The 24994-nt window shown below is 47.6% G+C and overlaps 2 protein-coding genes across 2 annotated transcripts; both read left to right on the plus strand.

Annotated features, from left to right (window-relative positions):
* Positions 1-2871: 2871 nt before the first annotated feature.
* On the plus strand, positions 2872-5376 carry LOC136442749 (uncharacterized). Its single transcript, XM_066439691.1, has 3 exons — positions 2872-3367; positions 3849-4850; positions 5309-5376. Exons 1-3 carry the CDS (start codon positions 2872-2874, stop codon positions 5374-5376), a joined length of 1566 nt encoding a protein of 521 aa, XP_066295788.1.
* A 3301-nt stretch (positions 5377-8677) lies between these two features.
* On the plus strand, positions 8678-24899 carry LOC136442220 (uncharacterized). Its single transcript, XM_066438973.1, has 6 exons — positions 8678-9251; positions 15479-15567; positions 15988-16068; positions 16533-16600; positions 22901-23052; positions 24584-24899. The coding sequence occupies exons 1-6, from the start codon at positions 9182-9184 to the stop codon at positions 24709-24711; spliced, it is 588 nt and encodes a 195-aa protein (XP_066295070.1). The 5' UTR covers positions 8678-9181; the 3' UTR covers positions 24712-24899.
* The last annotated feature ends 95 nt before the right edge of the window (positions 24900-24994 follow it).

Genomic DNA, 24994 nt, shown 5'->3' on the forward strand with positions numbered 1-24994 from the left:
ACAGAGCCGCGGGTGATATTGGTGTAGATCATATGTAAACAGAGCCGCGGGTGATATTGGTGTAGATCATATGTAAACAGAGCCGCGGGTGATATTGGTGTAGATCATATGTAAACAGAGCCGCGGGTGATATTGGTCTGTTCTCTTCAGTGGATGGCAGCTGGGGCCCGTGGACACCCTGGAGGGGCTGCAGCTGTCCGGATAGCGGCCAAAGTCCGGATGGGATCCAAAGTCCGGATAGCGGCCAAAGTCCGGATGGGGTCCAAAGTCCGGATGGGCTCCAAAGTCCGGATGGGGTCCAAAGTCCGGATGGGGTCCAAAGTCCGGATGGTATCCAAAGTCCGACTAGGCTCCGAACCCGCCAGCGCAGCTGCACATCCCCACCTCCTCTGCACCACGGGGGGAACTGCACCGGAGTCGCTGAGGAGGCCAAGTATGCGCATGCTCATTGCTGAATTCAGGATTTAATTTGCCAAGAGATCCTGTCGTTTTTCAGAAAATTAGACGATGGAAGTAGCGAGAGGGCCACGTGAAATGATTTATTCCCTACAGTATGATTTAAAGCGCACAGGGTTATAGGATTGCCTATGGTCTTTGGTATTAGAATATCACCGACTGGCGTTGCCTGTTTGCCTAACGTGTGCCTGTCCGTTTGCCTAACGCGTGCCTGCATGTTTGTACAGACCCTGTGTGGATCCTTGTCCGGACACGTGCGCTGTGCTGAGACGGGCGCTCTTCCCGCGCTGTGAGAACAGCGAGGCCGCTGACGCCACCTGCGTCTGTCTGAGGGGAAACACGTCTGCTTGTGCAGGTATGGCTTCCAGTGATGTACAGATGTAAACTTGCAGTCCGCCTAAACTGTGAACAAGTATGGCTTCCAGTGATTTACAGATGTATACTTGCAGTCCGCCTAAACTGTGTGCAAGTATGGCTTCCAGTGATGTACAGATGTATACTTGCAGTCCGCCTAAACTGTGTGCAAGTATGGCTTCCAGTGATGTACAGATGTATACTTGTAGTCCGCCTAAACTGTGTGCAAGTATGGCTTCCAGTGATGTACAGATGTATACTTGCAGTCCGCCTAAACTGTGTGCAAGTATGGCTTCCAGTGATGTACAGATGTATACTTGCAGTCCGCCTAAACTGTGTGCAAGTATGGCTTCCAGTGATGTACAGATGTATACTTGCAGTCCGCCTAATCCGCCTAAACTGTGTGCAAGTATGGCTTCCAGTGATTTACAGATGTATACTTACAGTCCGCCTAAACTGTGTGCAAGTATGGCTTCCAGTGATGTACAGATGTATACTTGCAGTCCGCCTAAACTGTGTGCTGCAAGTATGGCTTCCAGTGATTTACAGATGTATACTTGCAGTCCGCCTAAACTGTGTGCAAGTATGGCTTCCAGTGATGTACAGATGTATACTTGCAGTCCGCCTAAACTGTGTGCAAGTATGGCTTCCAGTGATGTACAGATGTATACTTGCAGTCCGCCTAAACTGTGTGCAAGTATGGCTTCCAGTGATGTACAGATGTATACTTGCAGTCCGCCTAATCCGCCTAAACTGTGTGCAAGTATGGCTTCCAGTGATTTACAGATGTATACTTACAGTCCGCCTAAACTGTGTGCAAGTATGGCTTCCAGTGATGTACAGATGTATACTTGCAGTCCGCCTAAACTGTGTGCAAGTATGGCTTCCAGTGATGTACAGATGTATACTTGCAGTCCGCCTAAACTGTGTGCAAGTATGGCTTCCAGTGATGTACAGATGTATACTTGCAGTCCGCCTAATCCGCCTAAATTGTGTGCAAGTATGGCTTCCAGTGATTTACAGATAACTTGCAGTCGGGCCAAACTGTTGTTGTATGTTATCGGGATGTCCATGTGCTTCTCTAAATCCAGCCCCACCAACTTACAACACAGACAGGAAAGTAAGAATGAAACTAATGCAGTGCCTAGATCAGTCTGAGACGTTTTCTGTTGATTAGTGGGTTCTGAATTCTTCAGCACCCGCTGTTGGTCACTGGTCGTGTAGCACCTGTTGTGGCTGTTGAGTTAGACACATTTAAACATAAGTATGGTTGTAGCTGCTAATCGTGATCGCATCAAGGATCAACGGTTTATAGTTTTGGTCAAAGATGTATTTTTGCGAAGTTCACACCTTGTTGGCAATTAAAGAACATCAGCGGCTGAATTGAAACTGTGATTCCATACGAAAACAAAGATTCTTCAACTACAGTTCATGTTACTAACGCCAAAGCAGCTTCTTTAAATTAATAAAAACTGCCATATCTCTGCCGTTATACCAGCTGTGCTTCCCCTGTGGCAAGGCGGGCCGAACGGAACGCATGTAACTTCTGCCCACAGCTCAGCCGGAGACAAAATCTTGGACCTGAACTTCAGAATCGTCAGCGGCGTCAGCTGGACAGACGACTTCCTAAATCAGAACTCGTCAGCTTCCCTGTGTCTCCACTGGACCCTTGTAACGTTGGTAAGTCGGCATTGCCGCCTCTGCTAGAGTTAGCGAGTAACACGACTGCTTTGTCCTAAAACATGTTCAACACACATAACGTTACACACCCGCCTGTTGTTGCTCAGCTGCAGGAGGTGTACAGCAACAGCACAGTGTCCCGTCAGTGCCACGACATCCATGTCCACGAGCTCAGGCGTCCTTAAACATGTCCCACATGCATAACGTTACACACACCCCCATTGTTGCTCAGCTGCAGGAGGTGTACAGCAACAGCACAGTGTCCCGTCGACACAAGCTCTTAACCATGTCTCACACATAACGTTACACACCCGCCTGTTGTTGCTCAGCTGCAGGAGGTGTACAGCAACAGCACAGTGTCCCGTCAGTGCCACGACATCCATGTCCACGAGCTCAGGCGTCCTTAAACATGTCCCACATGCATACCGTTACACACCCCCCATTGTTGCTCAGCTGCAGGAGGTGTACAGCAACAGCACAGTGTCCCGTCGACACAAGCTCTTAACCATGTCCCACATGCATAACGTTACACACCCGCCTGTTGTTGCTCAGCTGCAGGAGGTGTACAGCAACAGCACAGTGTCCCGTCGACACAAGCTCTTAACCATGTCCCACATGCATAACGTTACACACCCGCCTGTTGATCAGCTGCAGGAGGTGTACAGCAACAGCACAGTGTCCCGTCAGTGCCACGACATCCATGTCCACGAGCTCAGGCGTGGCAGCGTCGTGGTGACGGTCAGGTTCGCGTGCAGGGCCTCTGCGGGGGGTCCTCAGCTGGCCTCAAGCATAGAAAACATCTTAAAGAACTACGTCACCAGCAATAACGGCAAACTCCGTCTCTTTGTCTTGGAGAGGGCCTCTATAAAGGCACATGGTAAGCCACATATAGGCACATGGTAAGCCACATACAGGCACATGGTAAGCCACATATAGGCACATGGTATTAGCCACATACAGGCACATGGTAAGCCATCCACATACAGGCACATGGTAAGCCACATACAGGCACATGGTAAGCCACATATAGGCACATGGTAAGCCACATATAGGCACATGGTAAGCCAGCCACATACAGGCACATGGTAAGCCACATACAGGCACATGGTAAGCCAGCCACATACAGGCACATGGTAAGCCACATACAGGCACATGGTAAGCCAGCCACATACAGGCACATGGTAAGCCACATACAGGCACATGGTAGACCATATACACATGCAGGCAAATTTTAAGCTATAAAAATGTGTAGAATGGGCTTTATACAATCAAACATATTCTAGGCTGATGGTATGACGAACAGACGTGGCGCTGTGTTCCACGGTATCATCAATGTTTTTTGTCCTTTTTCGTGGCAGACATTTCTCCCGGGGAAGCAGCTGCGCAAACAGACGGCCCAGCACCACACGTGACCACAGAGGCTGCTGTCCAACAGGCACCAACAGAGCCTCCGGGTGGAACCAGAGCTCCAGTCAATAAGGGCGAGACCACCGCCGTACACGCCGTCACCGCCCGCTATCCCACCTCTCCACCACAGCCATTCACCCCGACAACAACCACAGAACAAGTCACCACAGAACTGGCAACAACCTCTAACCATCGCACCTCAGCCAGGGTCACTTCGCCAAGGAAATCCACACATACATCAACACCACAAAAAACATCAATACCAATAGCACAGACTGTCCAACAAGGTACAACTCTGCCTGTAACAACGCAGCAAGGTACAACTCCGCTTGCAACAGCACGGAAGGGCACAACTCTGCTTGTAACAACACAGACTGTCCAACAAGGTACAACTCTGCCTGCAACAACACAGCTAGATACTACTCTGCCTGCAACAACACAGCAAGTTACAACTCTGCCACTAATAACCCAGCAAGGAACAACTCCGCCTGTAACAACACAGACTACTACAACACCGCCTTCCACTAAGGGCACTACACATGCCACAAGTACAGCTCAGCCGGCTGTATTCACTACAACACAGCCTTCCACTAAGGACACTACACATGCCACAAGTACAGTTCAGCCGGCCGGATTCACTACAACACAGCCTTCCACTAAGGACACTTCACAAGCCACAAGTACAGTTCAGCCGGCTGTATTCACTTCAACACAGCCTTCCACTAAGGACACTACACAAGCCACAAGTACAGTTCAGCCGGCTGTTTTCACTACAACAACACAGCCTTCCACTAAGGACACTACACAAGCCACAAGTACAGTTCAGCCGGCTGTTTTCACTACAACAACACAGCCTTCCACTAAGGACACTACACAAGCCACAAGTACAGTTCAGCCGGCTGTTTTCACTACAACAACGCAGCCTTCCACTAAGGACACTACACATGCCACAAGTACAGTTCAGCCGGCTGTATTCACTACAACAAAGCCTTCCACTAAGGACACTACACAAGCCACAAGTACAGTTCAGCCGGCTGTATTCACTACAACACAGCCTTCCACTAAGGACACTACACATGCCACAAGTACAGCTCAGCCGGCTGTATTCACTACTACAACACAGCCTTCCACTAAGGGCACTACACAAGCCACAAGTACAGCTCAGCCGGCTGTATTCACTACAACAACACCGCCTTCCACTAAGGACACTACACATGCCACAAGTACAGTTCAGCCGGCTGTATTCACTACTACAACACCGCCTTCCACTAAGGGCACTACACATGCCACAAGTACAGCTCAGCCGGCTGTATTCACTACTACAACACAGCCTTCCACTAAGGACACTACACATGCCACAAGTACAGCTCAGCCGGCTGTATTCACTACTACAACACCGCCTTCCACTAAGGGCACTACACATGCCACAAGTACAGCTCAGCCGGCTGTATTCACTACTACAACACAGCCTTCCACTAAGGACACTACACATGCCACAAGTACAGTTCAGCCGGCTGTTTTCACTACAACAACACAGCCTTCCACTAAGGACACTACACAAGCCACAAGTACAGCTCAGCCGGCTGTATTCACTACTACAACACAGCCTTCCACTAAGGACACTACACAAGCCACAAGTACAGTTCAGCCGGCTGTATCCACTACAACAACACAGCCTTCCACTAAGGACACTACACATGCCACAAGTCCAGTTCAGCCGGCTGTATTCACTACTACAACACTGCCTTCCACTAAGGACACTACACATGCCACAAGTACAGCTCAGCCGGCTGTATTCACTACAACAACACAGCCTTCCACTAAGGACACTACACATGCCACAAGTACAGCTCAGCCGGCTGTATTCACTACTACAACACAGCCTTCCAATATAGACACTACACATGCCACAAGTACAGCTCAGCCGGCTGTATTCACTACAACAACACAGCCTTCCACTAAGGACACTACACATGCCACAAGTACAGTACAGCCGGCTGTATTCACTACTACAACACAGCCTTCCACTAAGGACACTACACAAGCCACAAGTACAGCTCAGCCGGCTGTATTCACTACTACAACACAGCCTTCCACTAAGGACACTACACATGCCACAAGTACAGTTCAGCCGGCTGTTTTCACTACAACACAGCCTTCCACTAAGGAAACTACACAAGCCACAAGTACAGTTCAGCCGGCTGTATTCACTACAACATTGCCTTCCACTAAGGACACTACACAAGCCACACGTACAGTTCAGCCGGCTGTTTTCACTACAACAACGCAGCCTTCCACTAAGGGCACTACACATGCCACAAGTACAGTTCAGCCGGCTGTATTCACTACAACACAGCCTTCCACTAAGGACACTACACAAGCCAAAAGTACAGTTCAGCCGGCTGTATTCACTACAACAACACCGCCTTCCACTAAGGACACTACACATGCCACAAGTACAGTTCAGCCGGCTGTATTCACTACTACAACACAGCCTTCCACTAAGGGCACTACACAAGCCACAAGTACAGTTCAGCCGGCCGGATTCACTACAACACAGCCTTCCACTAAGGACACTACACAAGCCACAAGTACAGTTCAGCCGGCCGGATTCACTACAACACAGCCTTCCACTAAGGACACTACACAAGCCACAAGTACAGTTCAGCCGGCTGTATTCACTACATCACAGCCACCCACTAAGGGCACTACACAAGCCATAAGTACAGTTCAGCCGGCTGTATTCACTACTACAACACCGTCTTCCACCAAGGACACTACACAAGCCACAAGTACAGTTCAGCCGGCTGTATTCACTACTACAACACAGCCTTCCACTAAGGACACTACACAAGCCACAAGTACAGGTCAGTCGGCTGTATTCACTACTACAACACAGCCTTCCACTAAGGGCACTACACAAGCCACAAGTACAGGTCAGCCGGCTGTATCCACTACAACACAGCCTTCCACTAAGGACACTACACAAGCCACAAGTACAGGTCAGCCGGCTGTATTCACTACTACAACACCGCCTTCCACTCAGGGCACTACACATGCCACAAGAACAGTTCAGCCGGCTGTATTCACTACAACACAGCCTTCCACTAAGGACACTACACAAGCCACAAGTACAGTTCAGCCGGCCGGATTCACTACAACACAGCCTTCCACTAAGGACACTACACAAGCCACAAGTACACTTCAGCCGGCCGGATTCACTACAACACAGCCTTCCAATAAGGACACTACGCAAGCCACAAGTACAGTTCAGCTGGCCGGATTCACTACAACACAGCCTTCCAATAAGGACACTACACAAGCCACAAGTACAGTTCAGCCGGCTGTATTCACTACTACAACACCGCCTTCCACTAAGGGCACTACATATGCCACAAGTACAGTTCAGCCGGCTGTATTCACTACAACACAGCCTTCCACTAAGGACACTACACAAGCCACAAGTACAGGTCAGCCGGCTGTATTCACTACTACAACACCACCTTCCACTAAGGACACTACACAAGCCACAAGTACAGTTCAGCCGGCTGTATTCACTACAACACAGCCTTCCACTAAGGGCACTACACAAGCCACAAGTTCAGTTCAGCCAGCTATATTCACTACATCACAGCCTTCCACTAAGGACACTACACATGCCACAAGTACAGTTCAGCCGGCTGTATTCACTACTACAACACCGCCTTCCACTAAGGGCACTACACATGCCACAAGTACAGTTCAGCCGGCTGTATTCACTACAACACAGCCTTCCACTAAGGACACTACACAAGCCACAAGTACAGTTCAGCCGGCTGTATCCACTACAACACAGCCTTCCACTAAGGACACTACACAAGCCACCAGTACAGTTCAGCCGGCTGTATTCACTACAACACAGCCTTCCACTAAGGACACTACACAAGCCACAAGTACAGTTCAGCCGGCTGTATTCACTACAACACAGCCTTCCACTAAGGACACTACACAAGCCACAAGTACAGTTCAGCCAGCTGTATTCACTACAACACAGCCTTCCACTAAGGACACTACACAAGCCACAAGCACAGGTCAGCCGGCTGTATTCACTACAACAACACCGCCTTCCACTAAGGGCACTACACAAGCCACAAGTACACTTCAGCCGGCTGTATTCACTACAACACAGCCTTCCACTAAGGACACTACACATGCCACAAGTACAGTTCAGCCGGCTGTATTCACTACTACAACACCGCCTTCCACTAAGGGCACTACACAAGCCACAAGTACAGTTCAGCCGGCTGTATTCACTACAACACAGCCTTCCACTAAGGACACTACACAAGCCAAAAGTACAGTTCAGCCGGCTGTATTCACTACAACAACACCGCCTTCCACTAAGGACACTACACATGCCACAAGTACAGTTCAGCCGGCTGTATTCACTACTACAACACAGCCTTCCACTAAGGGCACTACACAAGCCACAAGTACAGTTCAGCCGGCCGGATTCACTACAACACAGCCTTCCACTAAGGACACTACACAAGCCACAAGTACAGTTCAGCCGGCCGGATTCACTACAACACAGCCTTCCACTAAGGACACTACACAAGCCACAAGTACAGTTCAGCCGGCTGTATTCACTACATCACAGCCACCCACTAAGGGCACTACACAAGCCATAAGTACAGTTCAGCCGGCTGTATTCACTACTACAACACCGTCTTCCACCAAGGACACTACACAAGCCACAAGTACAGTTCAGCCGGCTGTATTCACTACTACAACACAGCCTTCCACTAAGGACACTACACAAGCCAAAAGTACAGTTCAGCCGGCTGTTTTCACTACAACAACACAGCCTTCCGTCAAGGACACTACACTGGTCCCGGGCACTTTTTCAACACTTAGTAACACAGGAAGGAAATCTGCAAACCATTCGGAAACTACAACTCTGCATACGGGAACTTGGTTTCAGACATCTACATCTTTCCGCAATTACGCAACGACAAAGCGAGATATATCTCCAGCGCCGACGTCACATCATGAAGGCAAATCTACAACACCGACGTCACATCCTGGAGGCGAATCTACAACACCGACGTCACATCCTGGGGGTGAATCTACAACACCGCCGTCACATCCGGGAGGCGAATCTACAACACCGACGTCACATCCTGGAGGTGAATCTACAACACCGACGTCACATCCGGGAGTCGAATCTACAACACCGACGTCACATCCTGGAGGTGAATCTGCTTTCACAGAAAATACCTCAACTGGAAAAACCCACGTCACCATGGCAACAGACCCCATCCCATCCCTGCCGTCCACTGACAAGCAGGTCACAGATGAGCAGATCTCCACGGGTGGGTTACATGGCTAGCCTTTGCCAGTACAGCTGTCCTATCTCCACGGGTAGGTTACATGGCTAGCCTTTGCCAGTACAGCTGTCCTATCTCCACGGGTGGGTTACATGACTAGCCTTTGCCAGTACAGCTGTCCTATCTCCACGGGTAGGTTACATGATTAGCCTTTGCCAGTACAGCTGTCCTATCTCCACGGGTGGGTTACATGACTAGCCTTTGCCAGTGCAGCTGTCCTATCTCCACGGGTAGGTTACATGATTAGCCTTTGCCAGTACAGCTGTCCTATCTCCACGGGTGGGTTACATGACTAGCCTTTGCCAGTGCAGCTGTCCTATCTCCACGGGTGGGTTACATCACTAGCCTTTGCCAGTACAGCTGTCCTATCTCCACGGGTAGGTTACATGACTAGCCTTTGCCAGTGCAGCTGTCCTATCTCCACGGGTGGAATACATGACTAGCCTTTGCCAGTACAGCTGTCCTATCTCCACGGGTGGGTTACATCACTAGCCTTTGCCAGTACAGCTGTCCTATCTCCACGGGTGGGTTACATGACTAGCCTTTGCCAGTGCAGCTGTCCTATCTCCACGGGTGGGTTACATGACTAGCCTTTGCCAGTACAGCTGTCCTATCTCCACGGGTGGGTTACATGACTAGCCTTTGCCAGTACAGCTGTCCTATCTCCACGGGTGGGTTACATGACTAGCCTTTGCCAGTACAGCTGTCCTATCTCCACGGGTGGGTTACATGACTAGCCTTTGCCAGTACAGCTGTTCTATCTCCACGGGTGGGTTACATGACTAGCCTTTGCCAGTACAGCTGTCCTATCTCCACGGGTGGGTTACATGGCTAGCCTTTGCCAGTACAGCTGTCCTATCTCCACGGGTGGGTTACATGACTAGCCTTTGCCAGTACAGCTGTCCTATCTCCACGGGTAGGTTACATGACTAGCCTTTGCCAGTACAGCTGTCCTATCTCCACGGGTGGGTTACATGCCTAGCCTTTGCCAGTACAGCTGTCCTATCTCCACGGGTGGGTTACATGACTAGCCTTTGCCAGTACAGCTGTCCTATCTCCACGGGTGGGTTACATGACTAGCCTTTGCCAGTACAGCTGTCCTATCTCCACGGGTGGGTTACATGGCTAGCCTTTGCCAGTACAGCTGTCCTATCTCCACGGGTAGGTTACATGGCTAGCCTTTGCCAGTACAGCTGTCCTATCTCCACGGGTGGGTTACATGACTAGCCTTTGCCAGTGCAGCTGTCCTATCTCCACGGGTAGGTTACATGACTAGCCTTTGCCAGGACAGCTGTCCTATCTCCACGGGTAGGTTACATGGCTAGCCTTTGCCAGTACAGCTGTCCTATCTCCACGGGTGGGTTACATGGCTAGCCTTTGCCAGTACAGCTGTCCTATCTCCACGGGTGGGTTACATGGCTAGCCTTTGCCAGTACAGCTGTCCTATCTCCACGGGTAGGTTACATGGCTAGCCTTTGCCAGTACAGCTGTCCTATCTCCACGGGTGGGTTACATGACTAGCCTTTGCCAGTGCAGCTGTCCTATCTCCACGGGTGGGTTACATGACTAGCCTTTGCCAGTACAGCTGTCCTATCTCCACGGGTAGGTTACATGACTAGCCTTTGCCAGTACAGCTGTCCTATCTCCACGGGTAGGTTACATGGCTAGCCTTTGCCAGTACAGCTGTCCTATCTCCACGGGTAGGTTACATGACTAGCCTTTGCCAGTGCAGCTGTCCTATCTCCACGGGTAGGTTACATGACTAGCCTTTGCCAGTACAGCTGTCCTTTCTCCACGGGTGGGTTACATGGCTAGCCTTTGCCAGTACAGCTATTCTATCTCCACGGGTGGGTTACATGACTAGCCTTTGCCAGTACAGCTGTTCTATCTCCACGGGTGGGTTACATGACTAGCCTTTGCCAGTACAGCTGTCCTATCTCCACGGGTATGTTACATGGCTAGCCTTTGCCAGTGCAGCTGTCCTATCTCCACGGGTGGGTTACATGACTAGCCTTTGCCAGTACAGCTGTTCTATCTCCACGGGTGGGTTACATGACTAGCCTTTGCCAGTACAGCTGTCCTATCTCCACGGGTATGTTACATGGCTAGCCTTTGCCAGTGCAGCTGTCCTATCTCCACGGGTGGGTTACATGACTAGCCTTTGCCAGTACAGCTGTCCTATCTCCACGGGTGGGTTACATGACTAGCCTTTGCCAGTACAGCTGTCCTATCTCCACGGGTAGGTTACATGACTAGCCTTTGCCAGTACAGCTGTCCTATCTCCACGGATGGGTTACATGACTAGCCTTTGCCAGTACAGCTGTCCTATCTCCACGGGTGGGTTACATGACTAGCCTTTGCCAGTACAGCTGTCCTATCTCCACGGGTGGGTTACATGACTAGCCTTTGCCAGTACAGCTGTCCTATCTCCACGGGTGGGTTACATGACTAGCCTTTGCCAGTACAGCTGTCCTATCTCCACGGGTATGTTACATGACTAGCCTTTGCCAGTACAGCTGTTCTATCTCCACGGGTGGGTTACATGGCTAGCCTTTGCCAGTGCAGCTGTCCTATCTCCACGGGTGGGTTACATGGCTAGCCTTTGCCAGTGCAGCTGTCCTATCTCCACGGGTGGGTTACATGACTAGCCTTTGCCAGTACAGCTGTCCTATCTCCACGGGTGGGTTACATGACTAGCCTTTGCCAGTACAGCTGTCCTATCTCCACGGGTAGGTTACATGACTAGCCTTTGCCAGTACAGCTGTCCTATCTCCACGGGTGGGTTACATGACTAGCCTTTGCCAGTACAGCTGCCCTATCTCCACGGGTAGGTTACATGCCTAGCCTTTGCCAGTACAGCTGTCCTATCTCCACGGGTAGGTTACATGCCTAGCCTTTGCCAGTGCAGCTGTCCTATCTCCACGGGTGGGTTACATGACTAGCCTTTGCCAGTACAGCTGTCCTATCTCCACGGGTGGGTTACATGCCTAGCCTTTGCCAGTACAGTTGTCCTATCTCCACGGGTAGGTTACATGCCTAGCCTTTGCCAGTACAGCTGTCCTATCTCCACGGGTGGGTTACATGACTAGCCTTTGCCAGTACAGCTGTCCTATCTCCACGGGTGGGTTACATGCCTAGCCTTTGCCAGTACAGTTGTCCTATCTCCACGGGTAGGTTACATGCCTAGCCTTTGCCAGTACAGCTGTCCTATCTCCACGGGTGGGTTACATGACTAGCCTTTGCCAGTACAGCTGTCCTATCTCCACGGGTGGGTTACATGCCTAGCCTTTGCCAGTACAGCTGTCCTATCTCCACGGGTAGGTTACATGCCTAGCCTTTGCCAGTACAGCTGTCCTATCTCCACGGGTGGGTTACATGACTAGCCTTTGCCAGTACAGCTGCCCTATCTCCACGGGTAGGTTACATGCCTAGCCTTTGCCAGTACAGCTGTCCTATCTCCACGGGTAGGTTACATGGCTAGCCTTTGCCAGTGCAGCTGTCCTATCTCCACGGGTAGGTTACATGACTAGCCTTTGCCAGTACAGCTGTCCTATCTCCACGGGTAGGTTACATGACTAGCCTTTGCCAGTGCAGCTGTCCTAGAACTGGGCTTCTGCATAGTACACCTCTACATGACTGTGGACATGACCCAAAGTGGACGCTAATAGCAGCATATTGTAGTTTTATCTATTTCAGTACAAGGAACACGGTGGTACGGTCGTCAAGCAAAAATCCGCGTCGCTATGGAAATTAGCTCCGCCCACCGCACCACGGGGTACCCACCGGGACCCTGCATTCATAGCTTTACACCAGTACACGGTACAAAATGTATCTCAAAATAACGCATGAACCGATGGCCGGGTCAAGAAACAGAAAGAAGTACCTACAGAGACGATATGTTGGCTTTTCAAATACATTTAAGAATAAAAGTGACAGCTATACACTGCGTTCAAAATAGTACATTATTTAGGAGAACGTAAGCTAGGCTACGTCCGGTGATTGAACTTTCAACTTTGTAGCCGCTGCTCAAAGGATTTTTTTCTGATTTACGTACTAAACATTAGTTGAAGTCCTAGTCAATGTTTATACCAATAATTTTTCAATTCTATGAAACTTGAGTCGATGTCTGTGAAATCTAAAATCATTCTACGAAATTTTGAAGAATTTTGGGTCACATTTCCTTCCATATCTCCCGTGAGCCCCCATGGAACAGACAGCCTACGTCATCAAAATGGCGGCGCGTTTTTGCTCTTCCGATCATGGTGTTTTTGTCAAATTATCCTTTGTAGATCAAAAGATATGGGCCAAAATATGAAGCGTACGCTATGTTCAGATAGCACACGTGGTGGAAAGGACATGTTTGGCCAGTATAATGAAGGCGTCGGCGAAGATCATAAGATTTCGCTAGGCCCTGTCACAAGCCAGATGCAAATGAGCGAGAAATACTGCCATTGTATTTGTTCCGGCCCAAGCGAGATAATTGCCCGCGATTTTCAACTACCAAAGAACTCAATAGTATATTCTCATTCACTCCTCTCAAGAAATCAGTATATCATTTATTCTTCAATATTTTTTTGGTACTGCAAAGCAAACTGTGAGAATGATTCAATCGTCCAAAAACTTTCATAGAAGACATTTCATGAAAATGTTGTGTCGTTACTAGACATTGAAACATTGTTATGATTGTATCGACCGGGTGACCGGAGTTTGTAGAGATAGAAACGAGTACACTTTCTAATGATATATAACTGTACACCCAAATGGTCCATTTTCGGATTGGAAGACACGTGGGTGAAATGTAAAAATACATTGACTCGATTGAGACCCAAAAGTATGTTTCATGAAGAAAACAGACGTGGCGTCGGTAATTGTAAACAAAAGAAATTTCCGCGTCAATCCAGTTCTGCTGTCAAAGAAAAACGCAGCCTTCATATTTCCCAGCATTTGATTTACTTATGTGTATTTCGTTATAATTTTCTCTTCATAAGAATGCACTGTTTTTATTTTTCAACCATAGCCGTCAGAAAGTTTGTATGTAACGTTATGTCGGCGCAACATTCGGCACATCAATCTCAGACGCTGGCGCGAGCGTTGTTACCACCCGTATTGAATTACGTACTTTGACCTTGTTCTATTACAAAAAATGACGAAAACGTAAGGTGTTTGTTACTAAAAAGGATGTGTTACTAATTCGGAAAACGTAGGTTCTGATTATTGATCATGAGTCGCTGTGTAGGACAGGGTCAGACACGCCGGTACTGTCACGATTTCCTGATCAAAGACGCCATATATAAAGGGGAGCGTTGCGTTATCGGGCCGCACGTTTTCACACGGGGTTTATCTTAAATAAAAACATTCGACTTCGTCAATCATTTTTCGGAATTCTATCGGTTAATTTTGACTGTGTGTTTAAACAAAGGCGCAGAAAATGTACGTAGGAAATGCCGTTTTTTGTTTGGCCCCGTGTCCAGCGGTCAGGCGCGGAATCAAGAACCCGGGAATGTCGGTGAGTTATAACGGAAACTGCGATTTCTAAGTGGCTTTAGTTTTTGTGTGGTAAGATGGACGAAAATTTAGCTCAGGAAGAATTGAAAAGGTGGTGTCTGTACGAAGCTTGAGCGTGGGATTTATTGAAATGAAAGCTGGGGTATTGTTTATGTGTTAACCGGAGAACAATAGGGGCGGAGACAAGGCGCGCATTTGAAAAGGACAAGTTCGCGGGGCACATGCTGCACGGCTTGGTACAACCAAAACAAATCTGGATCCCGCCTGCAAAGGAGTGAACCAATCAGCTACTGTTGCCAATAGTGAAAGGAGTGATTGACATCGAGTCCTTATTAATATTCATGTTTTCCAAGTTAGGAAAAATCGAGGCCTTTTTGACCACCGTGGAACCTACCTGTTGTAAATCTGTACATGTTGCAGATTTATACAAGTTGTAAATTTGTACATGTTGCAGATTGGACTGAACCTACCTGTTGTAAATCTGTACATGTTGCAGATTTGCACAAGTTGTAAATTTGTACATGTTGCAGATTGGACTGAACCTACCTGTTGTAAATCTGTGCGTGTTGCAGATTTGTACAAGTTGTAAATTTGTACAAGTTGTAAATTTGTACATGTTGCAGATTAGTACAAGTTATAGATTTGTACATGTTGCAGATTGGACTGAACGTACCTGTTGTAGCTTTGACCTGGGCTGTTTCATGCAGGGTTTGCCGCAGACGTGAGTTCAGACGCGACGCCGACGTGGACCACTGCCCGGCCTGTGGACGAGTTTCTGCTCGATTTCAAAATACTGGTTGGTGTGCATGTCTTTAGAAGTTGGCGTGCATATCTTAAGGAGTTGGTGTGCATGTCTTAAGAAGATGGTGTGCAAGTCTTAAGAAGTTGGTGTGCATGTCTTAAGAAGTTGGTGTGCATGCCTTAAGGAGTTGGTGTGCATGTATTAAGAAGTTGTCAATATAAACCGGAGAGAGCGAAGTGACGGTTCGGATGTAGTATGATGTTCTCTGATCCCAGGTTCTGTCAGCCTGATTTGGCGATAGATGTCACAATTGTACAATAGCCGGAATATAATGAGACTGGATTTTGTCGGATTTCTGCTGACCAATTAACGCGATGAATAAGCCCCACCCCGTCGTCAGCCTGACTTCCTGATTTCCCTACTAGTATTTGTTTGTTTGTTTGTTTGTTTGTTTGTTTGTTTGTTTATTTGCAGGAAGGGCACAACTGGACCGACGGTCTCCTGGATAACACCACGGAGGAGTTCCGGAACTTGACCTCTGCCCTCCGCAACGCGGTATGTACGGGCTGATATGATATACTATTACACTATACAGGCTGATATGATATAGTATAGGCTGAAATATATAGATAATACAACACGGTGTATTCTGTATCACCCGCGGGAGGGCTGGGCCCGACTGGGTTGCGGAATGCGCTATGTTGTATTTTATCTATGTCATGCCCCCCCCCCCCCCCCAAAAAAAAACAAACAAGTCAATGAAAAATATGCCAGAAGTGGAGAAAATTTCGTATCCTCTACCAAAAAAAAATTTAACAGGATCAATTCCAACGTCCGGATCCCGTATGTTAATTTTCGACAGCGGCGCACGCGAAGCGCGTTCGAATCATTCAATAGGATCCCGGGCAATACCGTAAAACCGGTCCGGAACTCCCGTATCGAACGTTACCCTTACCCAGATATGACATAAGATATACTACAGGCATACATGACCATCACCGTCCCCCCCCCCCCTCCAGCTGTGGGAGATGTACGGAAACAGCTCGCTGGCGGGCGACATCGATGACATCATCATCGACGGGTTCACGTGAGTTGTGCAGAGCAAAATAATGGTTCATGTGCGTTACGTGTTCAGCTGGGGTGGCAGTTTAGATAATGGTTCATGTGCGTGACGTGTTCAGCTGGGGTGGTAGTTTAGATAATGGTTCATGTGCGTTATGTGTTCAGCTGGGGTGTTAGTTTAGATAATGGTTCATGTGCGTTACGTGTTCAGCTGGGGTGTTAGTTTAGATAATGGTTCATGTGCGTTATGTGTTCAGCTGTAGTGGTAGTTTAGATAATGGTTCATGTGCGTTATGTGTTCAGCTGTAGTGGTAGTTTAGATAATGGTTCATGTGCGTTACGTGTTCAGCTGGGGTGTTAGTTTAGATAATGGTTCATGAGCGTTACGTGTTCAGCTGGGGTGGTAGTTTAGATAATGGTTCATGTGCGTTACGTGTTCAGCTGGGGTGGTAGTTTAGATAATGGTTCATGTGCGTTACGTGTTCAGCTGTAGTGGCAGTTTAGATAATAGTTCATGTGCGTTATGTGTTCAGCTGTAGTGGTAGTTTAGATAATAGTTCATATGCGTTATGTGTTCAGCTGGGGTGGTAGTTTTGATAATGGTTCATGTGCGTTACGTGTTCAGCTGTAGTGGTAGTTTAGATAATGGTTCATGTGCGTGACGTGTTCAGCTGTAGTGGTAGTTTAGATAATGGTTCATGTACGTTATGTGTTCAGCTGTAGTGGTGGTTTAGATAATGGTTCATGTGCGTTACGTGTTCAGCTGTAGTGGTAGTTTAGATAATGGTTCATGTGCGTTATGTGTTCAGCTGTAGTGGTAGTTTAGATAATAGTTCATATGCGTTATGTGTTCAGCTGGGGTGGTAGTTTTGATAATGGTTCATGTGCGTTACGTGTTCAGCTGTAGTGGTAGTTTAGATAATGGTTCATGTGCGTTATGTGTTCAGCTGTAGTGGTAGTTTAGATAATGGTTCATGTGCGTTACGTGTTCAGCTGTAGTGGTAGTTTAGATAATGGTTCATGTGCGTTACGTGTTCAGCTGGGGTGTTAGTTTAGATAATGGTTCATGAGCGTTACGTGTTCAGCTGGGGTGGTAGTTTAGATAATGGTTCATGTGCGTTACGTGTTCAGCTGGGGTGGTAGTTTAGATAATGGTTCATGTGCGTTACGTGTTCAGCTGTAGTGGCAGTTTAGATAATAGTTCATGTGCGTTATGTGTTCAGCTGTAGTGGTAGTTTAGATAATAGTTCATATGCGTTATGTGTTCAGCTGGGGTGGTAGTTTTGATAATGGTTCATGTGCGTTACGTGTTCAGCTGTAGTGGTAGTTTAGATAATGGTTCATGTGCGTTACGTGTTCAGCTGTAGTGGTAGTTTAGATAATGGTTCATGTGCGTTATGTGTTCAGCTGTAGTGGTAGTTTAGATAATAGTTCATATGCGTTATGTGTTCAGCTGGGGTGGTAGTTTTGATAATGGTTCATGTGCGTTACGTGTTCAGCTGTAGTGGTAGTTTAGATAATGGTTCATGTGCGTTACGTGTTCAGCTGGGGTGGTAGTTTAGATAATGGTTCATGTGCGTTACGTGTTCAGCTGGGGTGGTAGTTTAGATAATGGTTCATGTGCGTTATGTGTTCAGCTGTAGTGGCAGTTTAGATAATGGTTCATGTGCGTTACGTGTTCAGCTGTAGTGGTAGTTTAGATAATGGTTCATGTGCGTTACGTGTTCAGCTGTAGTGGCAGTTTAGATAATAGTTCATGTGCGTTATGTGTTCAGCTGGGGTGGTAGTTTAGATAATGGTTCATGTGCGTTACGTGTTCAGCTGTAGTGGTAGTTTAGATAATGGTTCATGTGCGTTACGTGTTCAGCTGGGGTGGTAGTTTAGATAATGGTTCATGTGCGTTACGTGTTCAGCTGGGGTGGTAGTTTAGATAATGGTTCATGTGCGTTACGTGTTCAGCTGTAGTGGTAGTTTAGATAATGGTTCAGGAGCGTTACGTGTTCAGCTGTAGTGGTAGTTTAGATAATGGTTCAGGAGCGTTACGTGTTCAGCTGGGGTGGTAGTTTAGATAATGGTTCATGTGCGTTACGTGTTCAGCTGTAGTGGCAGTTTAGATAATGGTTCATGTGCGTTACGTGTTCAGCTGTAGTGGTAGTTTAGATAATGGTTCATGTGCGTTACGTGTTCAGCTGTAGTGGTAGTTTAGATAATGGTTCATGTGCGTTACGTGTTCAGCTGTTGTGGCAGTTTAGATAATAGTTCATATGCGTTATGTGTTCAGCTGTAGTGGTAGTTTAGATAATGGTTCATGTGCGTTACGTGTTCAGCTGTAGTGGCAGTTTAGATAATAGTTCATGTGCGTTACGTGTTCAGCTGTAGTGGTAGTTTAGATAATGGTTCATGTGCGTGACGTGTTCAGCTGTAGTGGTAGTTTAGATAATGGTTCATGTGCGATACGTGTTCAGCTGTAGTGGCAGTTTAGATAATAGTTCATATGCGTTACGTGTTCAGCTGTGGTGGTAGTTTAGATAATGGTTCATGTGCGTTATGTGTTCAGCTGTAGTGGTAGTTTAGATAATGGTTCATGTGCGTTATTTGTTCAGCTGGGGTGGTAGTTTAGATAATGGTTCATGTGCGTTATGTGTTCAGCTGTAGTGGTAGTTTAGATAATGGTTCATGTGCGTTACGTGTTCAGCTGTAGTGGTAGTTTAGATAATGGTTCATGTGCGTTACGTGTTCAGCTGTAGTGGCAGTTTAGATAATGGTTCATGTGCGTTACGTGTTCAGCTGGGGTGGTAGTTTAGATAATGGTTCATGTGCGTTACGTGTTCAGCTGTGGTGGTAGTTTAGATAATGGTTCATGTGCGTTACGTGTTCAGCTGTAGTGGTAGTTTAGATAATGGTTCATGTGCGTTACGTGTTCAGCTGTAGTGGTAGTTTAGATAATGGTTCATGTGCGTTACGTGTTCAGCCGGGGTGGTAGTTTAGATAATGGTTCATGTGCGTTACGTGTTCAGCTGTAGTGGCAGTTTAGATAATGGTTCATGTGCGTTACGTGTTCAGCTGGGGTGATAGTTTAGATAATGGTTCATGTGCGTTATGTGTTCAGCTGTAGTGGTAGTTTAGATAATGGTTCATGTGCGTTATGTGTTCAGCTGTAGTGGTAGTTTAGATAATGGTTCATGTGCGTTACGTGTTCAGCTGTAGTGGCAGTTTAGATAATAGTTCATGTGCGTTACGTGTTCAGCTGTAGTGGTAGTTTAGATAATGGTTCATGTGCGTTACGTGTTCAGCTGTAGTGGTAGTTTAGATAATGGTTCATGTGCGTTACGTGTTCAGCTGTAGTGGTAGTTTAGATAATGGTTCATGTGCGTTACGTGTTCAGCTGTAGTGGTAGTTTAGATAATGGTTCATGTGCGTTACGTGTTCAGCTGGGGTGGTAGTTTAGATAATGGTTCATGTGCGTTACGTGTTCAGCTGGGGTGGTAGTTTAGATAATGGTTCATTTGCGTTACGTGTTCAGCTGGGGTGGTAGTTTAGATAATGGTTCATGTGCGTTACGTGTTCAGCCGGGGTGGTAGTTTAGATAATGGTTCATGTGCGTTACGTGTTCAGCTGGGGTGGCAGTTTAGATAATGGTTCATGTGCGTTACGTGTTCAGCCGGGGTGGTAGTTTGGATAATGGTTCATGTGCGTTACGTGTTCACCTGGGGTGGTAGTTTAGATAATGGTTCATGTGCGTTACGTGTTCAGCTGGGGTGGTAGTTTAGATAATGGTTCATGTGCGTTACGTGTTCAGCTGTAGTGGCAGTTTAGATAATGGTTCATGTGCGTTACGTGTTCAGCTGTAGTGGTAGTTTAGATAATGGTTCATGTGCGTTACGTGTTCACCTGGGGTGGTAGTTTAGATAATGGTTCATGTGTGTTACGTGTTCAGCTGTAGTGGTAGTTTAGATAATGGTTCATGTGCGTTACGTGTTCAGCTGGGGTGGCAGTTTAGATAATGGTTCATGTGCGTTATGTGTTCAGCTGTAGTGGTAGTTTAGATAATGGTTCATGTGCGTTACGTGTTCAGCCGGGGTGGTAGTTTAGATAATGGTTCATGTGCGTTATGTGTTCAGCTGGGGTGGTAGTTTAGATAATGGTTCATGTGCGTTATGTGTTCAGCTGGGGTGGTAGTTTAGATAATGGTTCATGTGCGTTATGTGTTCAGCTGGGGTGGTAGTTTAGATAATGGTTCATGTGCGTTATGTATTCAGCTGTAGTGGTAGTTTAGATAATGGTTCATGTGCGTTACGTGTTCAGCTGGGGTGGTACTTTAGATAATGGTTCATGTGCGTTATGTGTTCAGCTGGGGTGGTAGTTTAGATAATGGTTCATGTGCGTTACGTGTTGAGCTGTAGTGGTAGTTTAGATAATGGTTCATGTGCGTTACGTGTTCAGCTGTAGTGGTAGTTTAGATAATGGTTCATTTGCGTTACGTGTTCAGCTGGGGTGGTAGTTTAGATAATGGTTCATGTGCGTTACGTGTTCAGCTGGGGTGGTAGTTTAGATAATGGTTCATGTGCGTTACGTATTCAGCTGGGGTGGTAGTTTAGATAATGGTTCATGTGCGTTACGTGTTCAGCTGTAGTGGTAGTTTAGATAATGGTTCATGTGCGTTATGTGTTCAGCTGGGGTGGAAGTTTAGATAATGGTTCATGTGCGTTACGTGTTCAGCTGGGGTGGTAGTTTAGATAATGGTTCATGTGCGTTACGTGTTCAGCTGGGGTGGAAGTTTAGATAATGGTTCATGTGCGTTACGTGTTCAGCTGGGGTGGTAGTTTAGATAATGGTTCATGTGCGTTACGTGTTCAGCTGTAGTGGTAGTTTAGATAATGGTTCATGTGCGTTACGTGTTCAGCTGGGGTGGTAGTTTAGATAATGGTTCATGTGCGTTACGTGTTCAGCTGGGGTGGAAGTTTAGATAATGGTTCATGTGCGTTACGTGTTCAGCTGGGGTGGAAGTTTAGATAATGGTTCATGTGCGTTATGTGTTCAGCTGTGGTGGTAGTTTAGATAATGGTTCATGTGCGTTATGTGTTCAGCTGTAGTGGTAGTTTAGATAATGGTTCATGTGCGTTACGTGTTCAGCAGTAATGGTAGCTTAGATAATGGTTCATGTGCGTTACGTGTTCAGCTGTAGTGGTAGTTTAGATAATGGTTCATGTGCGTTACGTGTTCAGCTGTGGTGGTAGTTTAGATAATGGTTCATGTGCGTTATGTGTTCAGCTGTAGTGGTAGTTTAGATAATGGTTCATGTGCGTTACGTGTTCAGCTGGGGTGGTAGTTTAGATAATGGTTCATGTGCGTTACGTGTTCAGCTGTGGTGGTAGTTTAGATAATGGTTCATGTGCGTTATGTGTTCAGCAGTAATGGTAGTTTAGATAATGGTTCATGTGCGTTACGTGTTCAGCTAGGGTGGTAGTTTAGATAATGGTTCATGTGCGTTATGTGTTCAGCTGTAGTGGTAGTTTAGATAATGGTTCATGTGCGTTACGTGTTCAGCTGTAGTGGTAGTTTAGATAATGGTTCATGTGCGTTATGTGTTCAGCTGTGGTGGTAGTTTAGATAATGGTTCATGTGCGTTACGTGTTCAGCTGTAGTGGTAGTTTAGATAATGGTTCATGTGCGTTACGTGTTCAGCTGGGGTGGTAGTTTAGATAATGGTTCATGTGCGTTACGTGTTCAGCTAGGGTGGTAGTTTAGATAATGGTTCATGTGCGTTACGTGTTCAGCTATAGTGGTAGTTTAGATAATGGTTCATGTGCGTTATGTGTTCAGCTGGGGTGGCAGTTTAGATAATGGTTCATGTGCGTTACGTGTTCAGCTGGGGTGGCAGTTTAGATAATGGTTCATGTGCGTTATGTGTTCAGCTGGGGTGGTAGTTTAGATAATGGTTCATGTGCGTTATGTGTTCAGCTGTAGTGGTAGTTTAGATAATGGTTCATGTGCGTTATGTGTTCAGCTGTGGTGGTAGTTTAGATAATGGTTCATGTGCGTTATGTGTTCAGCTGTGGTGGTAGTTTAGACAATGGTTCATGTGCGTTATGTGTTCAGCTGGGGTGGTAGTTTAGATAATGGTTCATGTGCGTTATGTGTTCAGCTGTGGTGGTAGTTTAGACAATGGTTCATGTGCGTTATGTGTTCAGCTGGGGTGGTAGTTTAGATAATGGTTCATGTGCGTTACGTGTTCAGCTGGGGTGGTAGTTTAGATAATGGTTCATGTGCGTTACGTGTGCTGTACCCGGGATGTAACAGGTTGTGTTTGTGCTGTTCTGTACAGAGAGGGGTGTGTGGAGGTGCACAGCCGGCTGTTCCTGGCTGTTCACACCGCGACAGCAGCAGAGCTGACGCAGCTATTCCGGCGTGCTGTCACCTCGGGCTGTCCGGCTCTTGCCAGCTACACCATCCGCCTGGACTCCATCCGGGTCCTCGGTAGGCACTTCATGTAGCTTCGACCACCGTATCGTAACAAGCTGACAAAGGTGCCCTGCCACACCAAGGCAGACGCCAGAGGGCAGCGCATAGTGAGTTGTGGGTCTGGATCTGCAGACCCCAAATGATATATGAAATCAGAGGGGCCGGATATAAAACTTTTTCGCCATGCAGTTTTTGTCACATTTGAGTTAACCTTTTGACAGTTACGTGGTAACTGCGACATTTGATTCTATTTTCAGCGAAGGGCTCCCGTTTTTTTTTGGTTGGCCCCGGCCAATAATATGGACTGGGCCCATTGACCCATCCGGCGAACACTGATTAGGCCAGTGGCAGAGTGCCTGCACGTGCACTGATTAGGCCAGTGGTAGAGTGCCTGCACGTGCACTGATTAGGCCAGTGGCAGAGTGCCTGCACGTGCACTGATTAGGCCAGTGGCAGAGTGCCTGCACGTGCACTGATTAGGCCAGTGGCAGAGTGCCTGCACGTGCACTGATTAGGCCAGTGGCAGAAGGCCTGCACGTGCACTGATTAGGCCAGTGGCAGAAGGCCTGCACGTGCACTGATTAGGCCAGTGGTAAAGTGCCTGCACATGCACTGATTAGGCCAGTGGTAGAGTGCCTGCACGTGCACTGATTAGGCCAGTGGTAGAGTGCCTGCACGTGCACTGATTAGGCCAGTGGTAAAGTGCTTGCACATGCACTGATTAGGCCAGTGGCAGAGTGCCTGCACGTGCACTGATTAGGCCAGTGGTAAAGTGCCTGCACGTGCACTGATTAGGCCAGTGGTAGAGTGCCTGCACGTGCACTGATTAGGCCAGTGGTAAAGTGCCTGCACGTGCACTGATTAGGCCAGTGGTAGAGTGCCTGCACGTGCACTGATTAGGCCAGTGGTAGAGTGCCTGCACGTGCACTGATTAGGCCAGTGGCAGAGTGCCTGCACGTGCACTGATTAGGCCAGTGGTAGAATGCCTGCACGTGCACTGATTAGGCCAGTGGTAGAGTGCCTGCACGTGCACTGATTAGGCCAGTGGCAGAGTGCCTGCACGTGCACTGATTAGGCCAGTGGTAGAGTGCCTGCACGTGCAATGATTAGGCCAGTGGTAGAATGCCTGCACGTGCACTGATTAGGCCAGTGGCAGAGTGCCTGCACGTGCACTGATTAGGCCAGTGGCAGAGTGCCTGCACGTGCACTGATTAGGCCAGTGGTAGAATGCCTGCACGTGCACTGATTAGGCCAGTGGTAGAGTGCCTGCACGTGCACTGATTAGGCCAGTGGCAGAGTGCCTGCACGTGCACTGATTAGGCCAGTGGTAGAGTGCCTGCATGTGCTGATGCAGCTGGGGTGCCGCTGTTTTGCTGGTCGAATACTTTTGACCAACCTTCTAAAGACAGGCCTTCTTTTTCTCCTCGGGGACAAGACGTCTCACCCATCAAATGAGGGCTGCATGCCTCAAACAAGATGGGGAAAAAGAAGATAAACTGCTAGATGGTTATTCTCAGTGAGCTATAACGCTTTCTTTCTTTTCCAGCTATGAACGTCACTTCTATGCCGAGCATGCGCCCTGGCTCTCACCTGCGGAACGGCACGACTTACACGTCATCAACTCCTGCTGGCAACATGGCGACTGCGTGTCAGATTTCCACAGTGCGGCTGTGAACTCTGTAATCTGATATTGTTACACATTCCTTTGTATCCATGGTTTCCAGCACAATAAGGTTAACTACTTAACAGCTCTAATATGGTAAAAGTAGGGATGTAACATTAATGACCGATGTCACATTGTGATGTGTCCTGAGCAGGGATGTAACATTAATGACCGATGTCACGTTGTGAATAGTTCCTGAGCAGGGATGTAACATTAATGACCGATGTCACATTGTGAATAGTTCCTGAGCAGGGATGTAACATTAATGACTGATTTCACATTGTGATGTGTCCT

Source organism: Branchiostoma lanceolatum, chromosome 9, assembly GCF_035083965.1.
Source record: "Branchiostoma lanceolatum isolate klBraLanc5 chromosome 9, klBraLanc5.hap2, whole genome shotgun sequence".
NCBI classification, from domain to species: Eukaryota; Metazoa; Chordata; class Leptocardii; order Amphioxiformes; family Branchiostomatidae; genus Branchiostoma; species Branchiostoma lanceolatum.

Excerpts from the sequence above, each read along its gene's own strand:
- LOC136442220 (XM_066438973.1), top strand. The coding sequence starts at position 9,182 with ATGGCAACAGACCCCATCCCATCCCTGCCGTCCACTGACAAGCAGGTC. Across the intron at positions 9,252-15,478 it reads AGATGAGCAGATCTCCACGG|GGTTTGCCGCAGACGTGAGT; the intron begins GTGGGTTACATG and ends TGTTTCATGCAG. Across the intron at positions 16,601-22,900 it reads ATCATCATCGACGGGTTCAC|AGAGGGGTGTGTGGAGGTGC; the intron begins GTGAGTTGTGCA and ends TGTTCTGTACAG.
- LOC136442749 (XM_066439691.1), top strand. The coding sequence starts at position 2,872 with ATGTCCACGAGCTCAGGCGTCCTTAAACATGTCCCACATGCATACCGT. Across the intron at positions 3,368-3,848 it reads GGCCTCTATAAAGGCACATG|ACATTTCTCCCGGGGAAGCA; the intron begins GTAAGCCACATA and ends TTTTCGTGGCAG. Across the intron at positions 4,851-5,308 it reads GGACACTACACATGCCACAA|GGCACTACACATGCCACAAG; the intron begins GTACAGTTCAGC and ends CCTTCCACTAAG.